Source organism: Archocentrus centrarchus, chromosome 22, assembly GCF_007364275.1.
Source record: "Archocentrus centrarchus isolate MPI-CPG fArcCen1 chromosome 22, fArcCen1, whole genome shotgun sequence".
In the NCBI taxonomy this organism is placed as follows: Eukaryota; Metazoa; Chordata; class Actinopteri; order Cichliformes; family Cichlidae; genus Archocentrus; species Archocentrus centrarchus.
This window is the reverse complement of record NC_044367.1, coordinates 14,310,016-14,325,035: the sequence shown is the minus strand read 5'-3', so window position 1 is coordinate 14,325,035 and position 15,020 is coordinate 14,310,016. Positions and strand designations below refer to the sequence as shown.

At 38.5% G+C, this 15,020-nt stretch overlaps 1 protein-coding gene across 1 annotated transcript; it reads left to right on the top strand.

Annotated features, from left to right (window-relative positions):
* Positions 1-3,226: 3,226 nt before the first annotated feature.
* ncmap (non-compact myelin associated protein) lies at positions 3,227-14,804 on the top strand. The gene is made up of 4 exons (XM_030719475.1): positions 3,227-3,506; positions 11,826-11,932; positions 12,286-12,370; positions 13,785-14,804. The coding sequence occupies exons 2-4, from the start codon at positions 11,839-11,841 to the stop codon at positions 14,062-14,064; spliced, it is 459 nt and encodes a 152-aa protein (XP_030575335.1). The 5' UTR covers positions 3,227-3,506; positions 11,826-11,838; the 3' UTR covers positions 14,065-14,804.
* The last annotated feature ends 216 nt before the right edge of the window (positions 14,805-15,020 follow it).

The window sequence follows — 15,020 nt, the reverse complement described above, 5'->3', positions numbered from 1 at the left end:
TAACTTTTCTGGATTATATGCAAAAATTATCATTCTATCGATCTAATAAGGCCTGATTTAGAGTTCTTTAGAGGTCCTTTGTGCATAACTGAAAATCCTCTCTGAACCAAACCTGACATGCACCTCAAGAAATGTAACTACACTTCCAAAAAAACATGATGATGATGATGATGATGATGATGATACTTTATTGATCCCACAATGGGGAAAGTACAGTTAACAGAACACCCATCCAAGAAGACAAACAGAACAAACATTACTGATTACTGCTTTCCAGTTACGTCTTAGGCCCCATCACTCAATTAACAAGTTGGAGCGGCATTTAGCGGTTAGCATTAGCTTACTAATTAGCATTAGCGTTAGCGCTGGGGTGAGAAATATTTTCTTGCTAGAACTCTGAAGTTACCATGGCCACCACCAATGGTAACAGCAGAGAAGTAAGTAAGTTGTTTCTCCGCCATTGGTACATTGATCTAGTGGTGGGCAGATCGATCCTAATATTGATAATATGGATACCAACGTTGGTATTGGTATTGATAAATATCAGTGTAATGACATCGATACTTTGGCTTCAGTTTCTCTCCTGTATGCAGTGCTGCGTTTTCATCAAAGATGCGAGCTGACTGTCTAAGTGTCGCTCCTGTCACAGCACAGAGCACTTTGCTCCTCACCTCCCCACAGTGTTTTGTTATACTGGCATGTGACACATAACATATTTTATTTGGGAAAAAAAAGGATTTTGCTACGAAACATTTAAAGCAAATTTAAATTTAAATTTGTAGAAAATTAGTGAATGGACATTTTTTATTACATTTTTTTATAATACTTTCTGAACGATCTACCTGGAAAAAGTTTGCATTTGTTCTTGAGTGAGGATTTTGTACACTTAATTTATGAAAAAAAAAAAAAATCCAGACATCAATGTATGGGGAAAATTGTTTTGTTAATATTCTATTGTTTCAGAACAATAACTTTTATTTTGATAAAGTATTTTCTACTTACATATAAACTTTGCCCAATTCTATCCTGGGTTTTAACTAATTAATGATCCAAAGGAAAAAAAATCTCAAACCAGTTAAACTTCATGGAAATTCTTCATAATTATTAACAAGTATTGGTATCAGTATCGGTGATAATGGCCCTGTGTTTACTTGGCATAGGATTGATACCAAATCTTGAAGTATCACACACAACTACATTGAGCAGCATACACGAGGAGTGATTGACAGTGCTAAGACCCTCCTCCTGGCTCTGATTGGTTGTTTTTGACTGGGAGCAGTTCAGGGAGGAGGTGGAGGAGCTCCATTTTTTTCGCAGATTATCGGTCTCATTATCGTGACATGGTGACAGTTTTAACAAATATGTAAAAACCAGATTTTTTATAAAAGTTACATCCTGCAGCTTTAATCTGTATAAGATTAAAGGCTTTAGTTCTTACTGTCAATGAGTGTTTGCCATTTTTTCAGTTTTACACATTTAGCTATGTGGTTTTGAAAAAGCACCCATTTTTACAAAGATTGTTGGTTTAAAAACAACACAACTTTATGCATTGTTTATGAAAGGCAGAGAAAGGTTAAGACTATTGTGATGAACTATGAATAATTGTTTTAATTCTGTGATAAATGATGAAAGTCACCCAGGAGTATTAAATAAAGATGGTTATATTTATTTGAACTATGAGTGTTTAATATCAGGATGATTTCATGAGAATGTGGATCTTTCAGATCAATTTGAGAAGTGATTTTGATCATGTTTCACATTTTATTGGGTCATGTAGCGTCAGGCACTGGTCTTGGTCTTGTCTCGGTCTCCCCCTCCCTCAGTCTTGGTCTCGACTGGACTTGGGCCCTAAAAGTCTTGGTCTTGTCTTAGTCTCGATACCCTCTGGTCTTGGTCTTGTCTCGGTCTCGGGTTAGGTGGTCTTGACTACAACACTACATAAAGGTATTCTGTGTTAGAAGTAAAACAGTGGATAGCTGTTGGAATTTACAGGTAGCGAGGACTGAGCAGCAGCTGTGATATGAGGTGTACTCTGTACTGCATTGTGTCTTGTTCTTCATGACACAAAAAAACACTCTCTACACAGGGAATGGGGAATTCCTACACACAATGACCCTTACTGTTGAACGCTGCCATGTGTGTCCCTCTAAGGGGAACAGATCGGTTTAACATGGCTTTTATGGGTGTTACTGAGCCCTTCATCTTCCAAGCTATACTGCCCAAATTTTCCTGTTATTCTACTAAGTCAAGTTGGTACAAAGTCACAAGTTGATAAGAGTGGTGGTTGGTGGTGGTTAGCAGTTTTGCCTCACAGCAAGAAGGTCCTGGAGGCCTTTCTGTGTGGTTTGCATGTTCTCCCTGTGTCTGTGTGGGTTCTCTTTGGGTACTCCTTCTACAGTTCAAAAACATGCAGTTAGGTTACATGGTGATTCTAAATTGCCCAAAGTTGTGAATGTGAGCACAAACGGTTGCCTGTCTGTGTTAGCCCTGTGACAGAGTGGCGACCTGTCTGGGGGGGGTAGCATGAGGCTCTATCCTGAAGATTTGTTACAAGACTAGTGAAGCTGCTAAGCTGTTAAATTATTGCTAGTACAAATATTTCCCTTTTGGTGGACAACTTTCAAATACATGTTGCCAACTGTTTGAATGGAACTTGCTGTCTTACAATAGTAGGCTGGTGCATACACACCCAATACCCTTTGAACAGGCCCATTGTCAATTTTTAACGACATACATGAAATCTGTTTGCCCAAAGATGAAGATGAGTTTGTGATAACGTTGAAATGACATAACATAGACACGAGTAGTGTCATTATTTCTATAAAAGAGAAGTAATGATTTGACTTTTTTTTTTTTTGCTGGCCTTGCCACAAAGAGACAAAAACCCTGACTTACTCACTCATAAAGGGATAAATGTGTCCAGTATACACAGACTACATGGACAAACTGCACTGAAATACCCACTGGAGACTGATTTTTGAGAAGCAGTGGGTCATGGTGAGAGTTGGCAGCTTTGGAGAGGATTCCTGCTTTTTGATCAGCGGCCACAGCACGCCTAAGGGACAGGCAGAGAGACCTGAAAAACCAGCTGCCTGGCATTATTACTTTCAACGAGAAGTAATGTGGAGCCTCCTCCTCCTCTGCACTCTCCTCCCCTTCTTCACATTAACACTCTGATTCCCAGAGAAACCACACTCTCTCTCTCTCACACGCACACACACACAAACACACACAGATATCTGTGATTGTTCCTGAACTCTCTCTCTCTCTCAGTGCATCTGTCGCATATGTTTGTACCTGTGCGGCTGTGATTTTAGCTGGATCTGGGATTTATTCTCCTCTCTTGGAGTAGCTCACACAGCTCTTCTACCCCTTGGTGTCTCCCTCCCCAGACCTGCTGCGAGTCCGGACTATGCCCCCCTCAGTCAGCTGAGGGAGGGGGCTCTGCACTGCTCAGGCTCCCATCTGGAGAAGGCTTGGGCTGAAATCAAAGAGGAGGCGGTCAGGTAAGTCACACTAACCACTGCTGTTTCTTGTTTTGATGTAAATTCAAAATTCCCTTTCCTGCAAGTTGTCATTGTTTTCTGTTGTGGAACGGGGTTTCTCTCAGGCATAGTGAGACGGTAGGTGAGTCTCAGGTGAGGAAAAGAAAGGCTCACATATCAAAGAACTGCTGCTGTTACTGCTAAACGGGATGGATTTAAATTTGAATTATAAAAAAGGACTCATTTTGACTTCCCATCACTATTGGGCTGCATATCTCCCACTGAAAAGTGACTGTTTGATGGAGCAGCTGCACTTTTCATCCCATCAGTTGCCACTACATTGTAGGAAAATGTGACTGCTCTTTCTGTAGTCCTGCTGCACTGATTCAAAGCTCACTAGTTTTTAGATGATGATGGTGTATTCATTTTGCATTTTTAGCTTTGCTTTGGTGGGGGTTTGAACAACAATTTTTAGTTTCTTGATTAGGAGAGTTCTAAGACTGGAAAGATTACCTGTTCCTCAAGTGCATTTTACTCATCTTCACTCATTAAGCTTCTAACCATTAAGCGGTTAATACCTGTATAAATCCACCCAGTCAGTGGAGTTATATGAGTTTTATTCACTTTGAAATGTCACTTGGATGTAACCAGTTTATCAAGAATGTTATTCAATTTAATGGTTTGATTTTATTTTGGCACCTGTGTTTTTCTTTGCTTAGGTATAAGATTATGAATATATGAAGTATGAAAGAAGTTGAAATTAAGTTAAAATCACATTTTTGTATGAAAAACAAAAATAACTCAGTGGAACATAGAAATAGACTCATTTCTATAGTATGTCCTGTCTTTTGTTATCATATTTAACTTTGATGTTAAATACAGCACAATCCATACCAGTAAAGCAACACTATGACAGAAAAATCACCATCAATAGAAATCTATTAAAGACTAATTAAAACATTGGGACTTTCATCATGGTAATGATAGATAAATCCATTTAGAAGGGAAATTGTCCTATATGGATGTATTATAAATTGCATGATGTTCTGGTATAAAAGTATTCATCCTGTTATTGGATTGTAATAGTCTTGGGGAATCCTGAATGAGTAATTGACACTTCATCTTAGACACATTGTGTAGGTTTCTCTCCCGATAATACACTTGACTGGCAGATTTTAATTAGAAAATGTGTTCCTCATTAGTGTAAACATTCCCAGAGAACCTGTGAATGATGCTTCAACACTCCTCCTTCAAATCATTTGCAGATTTTTAAGGCTTTCACACTTGTAAACATAGAAAAAAGAGTGAGAGAATCTGTTTGATTCAGTCTGCAAAACTTACCATGTTTTTCATGACTGTGTGGTATACACTGCAGCTAAGAAGCTGTTGTAAAACCTTACTGTAACCTGATTGCTGAAGTGATTTATTTCCCCCATCTGAAACCAGTTTAGTGAGATTCTCACTGTAAATGTCAGATTATCTATGCTTGTGTGGAATTTGGCTTTGGAATTTAGACTATTTACACGCATAGATCAGCACTTTTATTGTGACTGTCCAGTGACTTAACAATAGTCCTGCAGTGATTTCTTGGCATTAGCACCTTACTTTCATGGTATGGTCACTTCAGCATTACATCAATAACAGGCAACTGTTCTCTGCTAAAGACCTGTCAGGGCAGTTGAAAATCCCCTGCTTATTGACTGGGCGCAGTAAAAGTCATAGTCAAATCTCTCTTTAGTGTGACATCTGGAAAACCAAAAAATATGGCAGATTTACATCAGACGGGATTCATGCTGTGACCCTAGGCTGCATGCCTGCTGTTCTAAGGAAAGGAATGGGTCCATCTATGTCTTGTTAACTTGCTTCAAAGTGACTGCTCAAATATTGACCCGGACAGTCGTTTGATGAAGATCGTACTTTGAATGCGTTTGTGAACATGCATGTGAGCGACTGCGTTGTTTTAAATGTTTGGATGAGCATCTGCAGAGGTGGAACAAGTCAACAGCTTTGTCTGTTTATTCCCTCATAAAAGGAAAAAAAAAATTTGAAAAAGAGGAAACTAAATTGTTCCTGTTCTGCAATGAGTCTACTTTCTGGACAGACCAATAAATGGTTTGTTTACTCAGGGTGGAAGAAAGGATATTGAATCTGCAGTGTTAGTGAATAGCTGCATTTTGTGGAACAACAAACAAACTCTTATTACAGAAAGGAGGACATGGATACTAGCGTCACAAAAACAAGTGATCTGCAGAGGATTTGTTACAGATTCCTCTACTTATAGGATACCAGAGGTTATTTTGCTACTTATGTCTCATGTCTTTAAGTGATTATCCTCCTTGTGTATATTAACTGTAATGCGGTTTATTTATTTTGTTGTAGTTCATTAAAGATATAGCCTATAGCCATACTCTGAGATATGCAATAAACATAAAACAAGTTAACATGGATGAGTTGATCCAAAGTGTTACACCAGTAGGATCAGGCACTTATTCGAAATGTCAATTATGTAGTTGTATTTAGAGCCCAACCAATATAGTTTGTGGCTTGACAATATAATTAGGTTATATCACAGGCAAATAAGTTGCTTGGTATGTATCAATATATGAATGTGATGAAGGAAAACATACTTGGGCTACTTTAGCGATAGTGTTATAACACAGTTTGTGTCATAGCTGAGCAGACAGAGATATGTTGCTGAAATGGCAATAAATAATGGCTGCATCATTTTCACTTTTCAGTATTAGACCATAAAGATCCAGTACTGGCTGCGCTCTCGCTGAAAAACTTCTAACACTTATAAACACATGGAAAGTATACTGACCATGTCGTAACAGATTATTATTAAATATTATCAACTTTGTGATTAGCGAAGGGTTGGATCTTGACTTCAAATTTGTGCTTTTGTTTGATGTTTCAAAACTGAAATGTTTTTTTGCCTCCCTGCTGTGATCCTAGCCAAGGCACTGGCCTTTGCTGCCACTCGTGTTTGAATTAGCTCGACTGATTTACCCTCTGTTATCGTGACAATAAAATGATGCATGTTTATGGCTTGTGGCATTTACAGTGTGTGGCTAAGCCGATTAGCTGATTACACTATTTGGTTTGTACACCAGGAATGTAGCAGCCGAAGACCGAGCTACGAAAGGACTGATGCCACTTCAAAATGTTTACTATAAACATGAAGCTATTGCTAAGGAAAACAGCTATACAGGTTCAAACCAAAAATACATCTACTAGCATATTAATTATCTAACCCTGGAGAGATCATATGCTTCATATAAGTTTGCAATCAAATTCAAGCAATAGAAATTCTTTACATAAAAATACACTTAGACAATACATGGACAATAAAATTTGGTCAGTCTCTTTTTACTACATACTTTCAAGGATGCCTTAATTGGTTTAGCATAACATATTTCGGTAATGTGTTCTACTCGGGGTAATGATTTTATTCACCACCAAACTCGAGTTTTGTCTTCTGAGAAGTTCAGCTGAAGTCATGTGAATCAGTTCAAGGTGTGCTGAGTTAAGGCGGGTTTTTTTTTTTTTTTTTCTGAGCTGAAGGCTCTCCTAACCTCTACCACATAGCACCAAACCTAAACCACAGCTCCTGTGATGCATTACTCACGTCTGTCAACACACCCATTCTGTGAGTTGGCGACACACCCACCGACTACTGAAACACAAGCATATGCAGTTATGTAAAGAGACGTCTATACTATGAGGAAGCCAAGTCAAAAGAGTGGTTGAGAAATAAAACATTAAGTTTAAAATTATGCTACAGCTATTGATGATCTGTCCTGGGGTGTACCCTGCCTCTCACCCTACGACAATTGGTTTAGGCTGAATGGATGGATTATGTTACAACTGTACAAAAGATGATATTAAATCTCCCTCCTGGGACTATGAATGAATATGAAAATGACCTATCTTTGCTTAATCTGATCGCCTCTTTTTGATAAAAGCTGGTACCTGTACATGATGTGTTATGCAGGTAAAGTCAGTTCTTGGGTAGCAGTGATTGCCTCTGCAGAAACAGCAACACTGCTGTAACTACAGTACAGCACAAATACCTGTAGCTCTGCGTTTGAACCTTAAAGAACAAAGTTGTTCTTTGCATTGGGTTAACTTATTCCATAATCACCAGAGATTTGGCTGAAATAATGATAAGACCACTTTTAACAAATTGTATATACTAACTTATGCTGTTAGTAAATCTAACTTCTTCCCATTTCAGCCTGTTAACCTAATTAATTCTTTATTTCTTTTCAGTAAGTGGATCCTTCCTTTCCTATTTGAACAAAAATGACTCGACTGTTGGTTACATAACCTCTCCAGCATCATCCCCACGCTGTATTCCCTACTGTTACCAAAGCAATGGTGTAATCAGCCTTAATTGTCACATGATTAGTTAGCCACTTATCAAAAGCTGTCAACACTGCAAACAGCTAATATGATATATGCCACTATTAATCTCTTTGCCTAATAGTATGTCAACACCTGGAGAGTCATTTGTGCAATATTTACCGGTGGATAAGTCGTACAGTACACACACATATCGAGTACTGGCTTCATTACTCTATCCTCAGTATGTAACTACAATTCTGATTTGATTCTTCTTCACATCACAGTGAAATTCTAGCTGTAATTCTTTTTGGTACTTCTGTGATTTTAAGTATCTCTCTGCAGTCCTTTAGATTATCATAGTGTTGCATATATGGTCTGTAAAAAGACCTTTCACAGTGCTTCCAGGATATGCACAACAGCTTGTAGGAAATGTAAACTTGGGCACGCCGCTGAAGTTTATGGTTAAGCACACATCATTGTATTTTACCATGCATTTCAGGGGGAAACAATAATAATATAAAATCACACAATTTCTGTAAACTTAAGTAAAAAAATTAATTAGAAATGGCATGTGCAGTGTATATGCACATGTCATTGCTGTGATATTTTAAATACTTTGTTTTGTGTGTGTGTGTGTGTTGGGGTGGGGGGGTTTATAGCTGATGCTATAAATGTCTGCTCGTGGCACCTGTCCTGATTGCACTGCTGCACTTCCCTTACAGTAAACACACACTGCACTGTCACTCTAACTGTAATTAGTCTTAATTGGAACATTTAATGAAAGGCTCATTTCGTCATCTGTCCCAAAATATTATTTAAAATTAGACCTTCAACAGGGGGGAAAAAAAAATTGTTTCTATGACAGTGGAGCAAAAATAATTCTATGTTTCCAGCTTGGTGATTTTAGAATTAGCCAGTGAACCTGTTAAATAAGTGGTGGAAGTAATTAGTTCAAAAAAGCGAATTCACTCTGAAATTTAAAAAAAAAAGTGTAAAGAAATGTTATCATAATGAGGACATGTGAAATCTTCCATTTAATGAGTGCCTCTTCGAGTCACGCTTGAGTGACTCACTCTTCTCATTGTGTATTCTTTGGTTTGCGTTGCAATATGTAAAAAGAGGATGAGGAAGTCCCGTGATGACGCCAGTGTGTTACAAGTGGAAACAAGACTGACATTCAGAGGATATGCTCATGTAAATCTATGGAAGTTATCCATTTTATGGAAGTTAAAAAGTTTGTTCATGTCAGGTTTGCATTTGTCACGAGATCGCGTCATTGTCGTTATCAGTGTCAGGGGAGATATCAGTTACGGGGACAGCCCTGACCTACAGCTGTGATCAGATTGTTTCCTGGAAAATTTGGGATCCTCCCACATGACAGAGGATCTCTTCATGACATGGTTGCAAAACAGTAGATTAGATTAAGATTACAATGTGCTGTGAACAATGATAATATCACATAGTTGTCCTGATTGTCTGCTGAAAGTAAAATAATATCTGAGGGTGAATCTAGGAGTCACCCTGGCTGGGAGAGCGCTAATCAATACCTCTTCATTTTTAGGACCTCCTCTGTAGGTATAAACTAAACGTACCTATTTTAGGTCACACACACACACACACAGTGCTTAACAAATAAGAAAACACAAATATTTTAGAAATCTATCAACAACCTGTTTAAAATGAAAAAAATATATATATTGTTATTTATTAGGCAAATAACAAACTGAATTCACATGTTTGTACCCAAATTTGAGCCGGCACTCCGGACTCTGAGAAGTCAGAAAATAATCAAGCATCACGCTCAACCATTAAAACTACTTTTTCTGTTGAGGGATGCAAGTAAATAACAGCATTTCCAAAAACAATGTTTTGTAAATGAGAATGTGATTTTTTTTTTTCTCAGGTATTTAAATCTTATGTCTGTGGTCCTTTTGAATTTGACAACAGCAACTTTCAATTTCAAAATACAGAACACCATATCGTATCTTATTTAACCACTGTAACTGGAAAGACCAGTGCTACACTTGGAAAGTAAAATGTTTCCACATTCTTGCTTGATCTAGGATTTTATCTGCTCAGAAGTAACAGAACCTCCTTTGTAGTATTTTTTGGTTCTTTGTTTTATAATACGCCAACTGGACTGCAGGAAGGCCGGTTTAACACCCGGGCTCTGTTACTACCGAGCCACACTGCTTTATGTAGGTGTAATATGTGGATTGGCATTGTCTTGGTGTAATAAGCAAAATAGATAGTCCCTCTTCTGCTTAGCTCCAAGGATGTGGAATGTGTTTCTCACACCACAAAATAGTTTTCCACTTCACCTCAGTCTATTTTAACCCCGAATTTTAGAGAAAGGAAAACTGATTTTTATGGAAATAATGAAAATGTTTTTTGATGCATGTCAGTGGAAAAATTATTTTCTTTGTTTCCTGATTGCTAAGGGGAGGGAATGGTGAAAAAAAGGATTAAGTGTGGGAAAAGAGGACAAAAAGATGAAGATAATAAATCTTTTTAAATAGATTAGAATTTTAAAAGCAAGAAAAAAATAAGGTGAACGGGGAAAGGACAAAATAAGGGAATCAGACAATTAATTATTATTGCCTAATTTATATTAATATTCCTATCCCCCAAGGGGAAAGGAAAGAGGGAATTTAGGAAATTTAGGAAAAAAGAATGGATAAGAGGTGGGGTGAGGGAAGGAAGGAGGGAGGGAGGCAAAAGAAGAAAAGGAAAATTGGGTTTTAGGAAAGGGGAGAGGGGCCAAAAAAGAAGAGGAGAGGAAGGTTAGGCCTTGGGAAAGGAAGGAAGGAAAAGAAGGGGAAATGTTGAGGTTAGGGAAGGGGAGGAGGAAGATGGATTAAATTGGGAAAAGAAGAGAGAGGAAAAAGTAGGATTTAGGATTTAGGAAAAATAGGGTGAGGCAAAGATAAAGTGTGTGTATGTGGGGGTGTTAAGAGAGATGGGAGGGGAAATGTTTATATGAGGAACAGGATTATTTAAAGAATAAAATTAGGGGGCTAGGAAGAAGAGAAGGGAGAAAGAGGGATTAAATTGGGAACAGGAAGGGGGAGAATTAGAGTAAGGGAAGGAAGGAGGGACAAAAGGTCACCAACCCCGACCCTAATCCTAAGGTTCTAACCCGTAGACCTCAGAGGGTTAATGTAGCGCCATTTGAGATGCTGAAATCTGTATTGGTTTTCGGCCTGGTGCCTTGTCAACAGAGATTTCCCTGGATTTTCTGAATCTTTCACACTGGTAAACGTCATTCTTAAATTGTGACGTGGTGAGCCCCTGCCCACATTTGCCTCCTTTGTAAGTTTAAAAAAGTCTTGAAAAATGGGATAAAGATTGGTGAGGAGGTGTGTGTGTGTGTGTGTGTGTGTGTGTGTGCAGGAGGTGGTGATATATGAAATAAATTAATGCCAAATGCCCCAAAACATGAACTGTAGGACAGGAATGGGAACGTGGCGCCGCAACATATTTGTGCTGTCTTTGAACACTGTTTTCACTTTGTTCTGACTGGCATCAATTGCTTGGAGGATGATACATTCCTGAAACAACAAAGGTTTTGATAAAGCTCCAGGAGACATAGCAAAGCTGTACAAGCCCGACATTATTGGCCAGTCAATCAAAAGCACAAGAACCCAACAATCACATCCATTTATACCATTTGTATGTGTGAGAAAGCTGAGCAGAGACGAGCTATGCCACTAATAACATATTTTCTGCTTTGATTAGTTCTCTAAACCAGACAGTATGATCTTGCCATTCTTGTGGTTTCCATAAAGCGTTCAGTCACTCACACCACCGTGCCAGCCATCTGCTGTTTTATCCCCCATCTGTCCTCCTATAGTCTTTCCTCTTCTTTTCTAAATGCTTAACATATCTAAGGCAGAAACAGTTTGATCTTTATAATATGTCTCTCGAATGAATGTAGCGCTGTTTAGTCCGTGGCTCATTTGGCTAAAATGATTTACTTTTTACTCTTGGCAGGTTATTCCTGAAGATGCAAGCTTCAACTGCCTCACCAGTGACCAGCACCGCAGTAACTACAAACACAACCGCTGTCACCAAGTCCAAAGAACAAATACTCATCCAGAGTAAGGATATCATTTGTGTGCGGGCACCTATCTGCAGTGTCATCTGTAGCTAGATATCAATGAAACACACCCCTGTGAACAAGAAACAATCAGAAGAGCCAATCTTCATAAATAAGAACCCGCTGCGTCACAGAGGCTAATCTGGACATTTTCTATGGGTGTGGCAGACGTGTATCTAATAGAAAATATTTGTCAGGTTCTGTTTACCTTTGCCGTTGCTAGGCCACAACTCACTATTTCTGGAAGACACACAAAATAAGTTGCACCATCAGGAGCAGAGGGAACGTGGATAAATCTGCACGAGTCATAAACAACTTGTCATTGCTCATCTCTCCTTTCTCTGTGTCTCTCAGGTTCTGGAGCTATGATTGCTCTCATTGTCATTGGCATCATTATCATTCTCGCCATTTTACTCATCATCCTGAAGACATACAACAGGTGACACGACATTCCTCTCACACAAGGCAATTCCTCCATACCAAATGTTTCGAGCTGCAAAACAACTTTGCTATTTTTATCTGCTTTGTGGAAGACTAGAGAGTCCTGCTGCTTTTCATCTTTTTTTTTTTTTTTTTATCAGGCTCTGTCTAAGAAACAATACCGTCTTCTGTGTCATATTCATATTTACTGTGTGGCTGTGAGTCCCAGACATTTTAAAATGAGACCTTTTCCTTATGAAGTGGCACAACCTGATATACAGGTCACATCTGTATATCTGATTTGCAACTAATAGCTACAACCAAACAGGGACATTCCCTTCTACAATAAAACAGCCCAGTGAAAAGTCACCATTTATTCACATTCCAGCCCATCAGAGGGTCCTCTGAGGATCCCCATCTGAAACTTGGATATCACTGATGTCATCATGAGCATTTCTGTTTAACTAGAGATTGTCAAATAAACTGCAAGAGAGTCATTTGATATCTGATTTAGGTAGAAGTGCTGATATATAAATATAAATGAGATTTTTATTGTATTCATATTCTTACTACAGTAAAAGAGCAGAAGTGCTTTTAGCATAATGTGCTTTTAATATCACAATCATCCACTCTTATTAATGTGGAAGTATTAGAGGAATCACAAAGTGAAAACCTGCAGGTTATTGCTACTGTAAATTGGAGTGTTTCACAAGATTATGAACAATATAATAATATAATATATAATTGTATAAATCCATCAATTTTCCACTTATCCAGAGAAGGGTTGCGGGGGTGCTAGAGCCTACCCCAGTGGTCATAGCTGTATTAGCTGGCAAGAAGTAGGGTACACCCTGGACAGGTCACAAGTCTGCTGCAGGGGCGCCACATAGAGACAGACAGACAGCCATTCACACTCACATTCACACCTACAGCCAATCACCTGTTAACCTAACCTGATGCATGTCTTTGCACTGTGGGAAGAAGCCAGAGTATACAGAGAACACACAAACTCCATTCAGAAAGGCCACAGCCGAGATTCAAACTCCAAACCTTCTTCCACCACACACCACCCAATATTATAAATAAATATAAATAATAACATAATAAATGGCATATTTCTTCCATGTAATATTCTATTTATGTTTTCTGTCTTTTCTCCAACATTTTTTCTTTGTAGAATACCTGATAGTTTTCACTTCAGGCTTTTACACTTTTTCCAAATGAAGAAGGAAAAAAAGGACAAATTGTTGTTCTTGTGATTTTTAACGTTCCCATTTATATGTGTTTATAATGTGAGTGCTGCTTGCTCTAGTTGCAGACAAAAGGATTTGTAACACAATTTGAAATTAGCAAAACATGTACTATCTATTTAACTTCATGATTTCTATTTTCTGTTTTATTTTTTGTTTTTTTGGGTTTTTTTTTTTGCTCAGGCATACACGTGAATCCAGACTCCTCGGACCCGGCAGAGGCTCAAAACCTCGGCCGAAGATGTCACAATCCACAGTTCAGAGCAACTTACCGCTAACCCAAATGGGAATCAGCTCTGTCTCAGGCAGCATCACCAACTCAAACCCAGCCTCAGAGCACAGCTTCCAGCTGACCAGAGCGGAGCTGAATGGTGTGGAGGAGAATCAGATAGAGCGGATCAGCACCAACAGTGGATCCACTGCGGTCACCATACATGACAATCCATCAGTCGAAAACACATAGCACCAAGACTTTTGGTTTGGTCTCAAATCAGGCACTGACTGATGTGTTGTCACATGCTGTGCTGACTGAATCCTGTGGAATCTCAATCTGTGATGTTCTCACTGTTAAATCCCCACCAGCTGCTAGTGACTACATGGATGACACGAGGCCTTTTGGGTGTACAACAATTCAAAATATGAACAAAGCAGCACCAGAAACAGACACAAGGGATATGAAGGATCTGAAAACTGAAACTTCCTTTTGAAGAACTTTGGCTAAAGTCAGTGTTCATTGCTGTTTGTGCTCTTTGCTGATGTTCCAGTACTAACGAAGTAATGAAGTAATGTGTGGTATAGACTGTAATGGCTGGATAATATTGGTCTCGGCTGTGCACATTTCTCTTTTCATGAGAACCACAGATGTTTGTGAGTAAATGTAGAATGAGTCTAACTGAAGGCATAAAAGAGGATAACTCTTTGTAGTTGTGTAATGGACACCCGTTATGACTGAGGAAATATGTGAGTTTTGCAGATTTATCCTCTTACTGATCTGGTTAACTTTGCATCATTCTTTACTTGTGAGCAGTCACACATTCACTCAGATTTGTTTGTGTTTTTTTTTTTTTAATCTACAAAATATCATTGCGTCCTTTTAAAGTAAAGAGTAAAGAGTAAAGAGAGCTTTGTGAAACCATCTGTCAGCCTTACTTCCTGATGTGAATCACTTTTAATTTGACACTAAAGTATTTTGCACTTTATTCTCTTTGGTCCCTGTATTTGTATTGTTTGTAGTTCTTCCTTAAAATAAATGAAGTAAAAAGTAATCTTTTCTAATTGTGTATCGTCTGTTTGTTAAAATGAAGTATTTTTCACTGAGAAAAATAACAACGGTAAATAACAATGGAGGTGGAAGCGTGAGCCACTGCGCCCTCTGCTGGTGCTTTCTGAAAACTAGAGCCTCAAAGCTACATTCAAGAT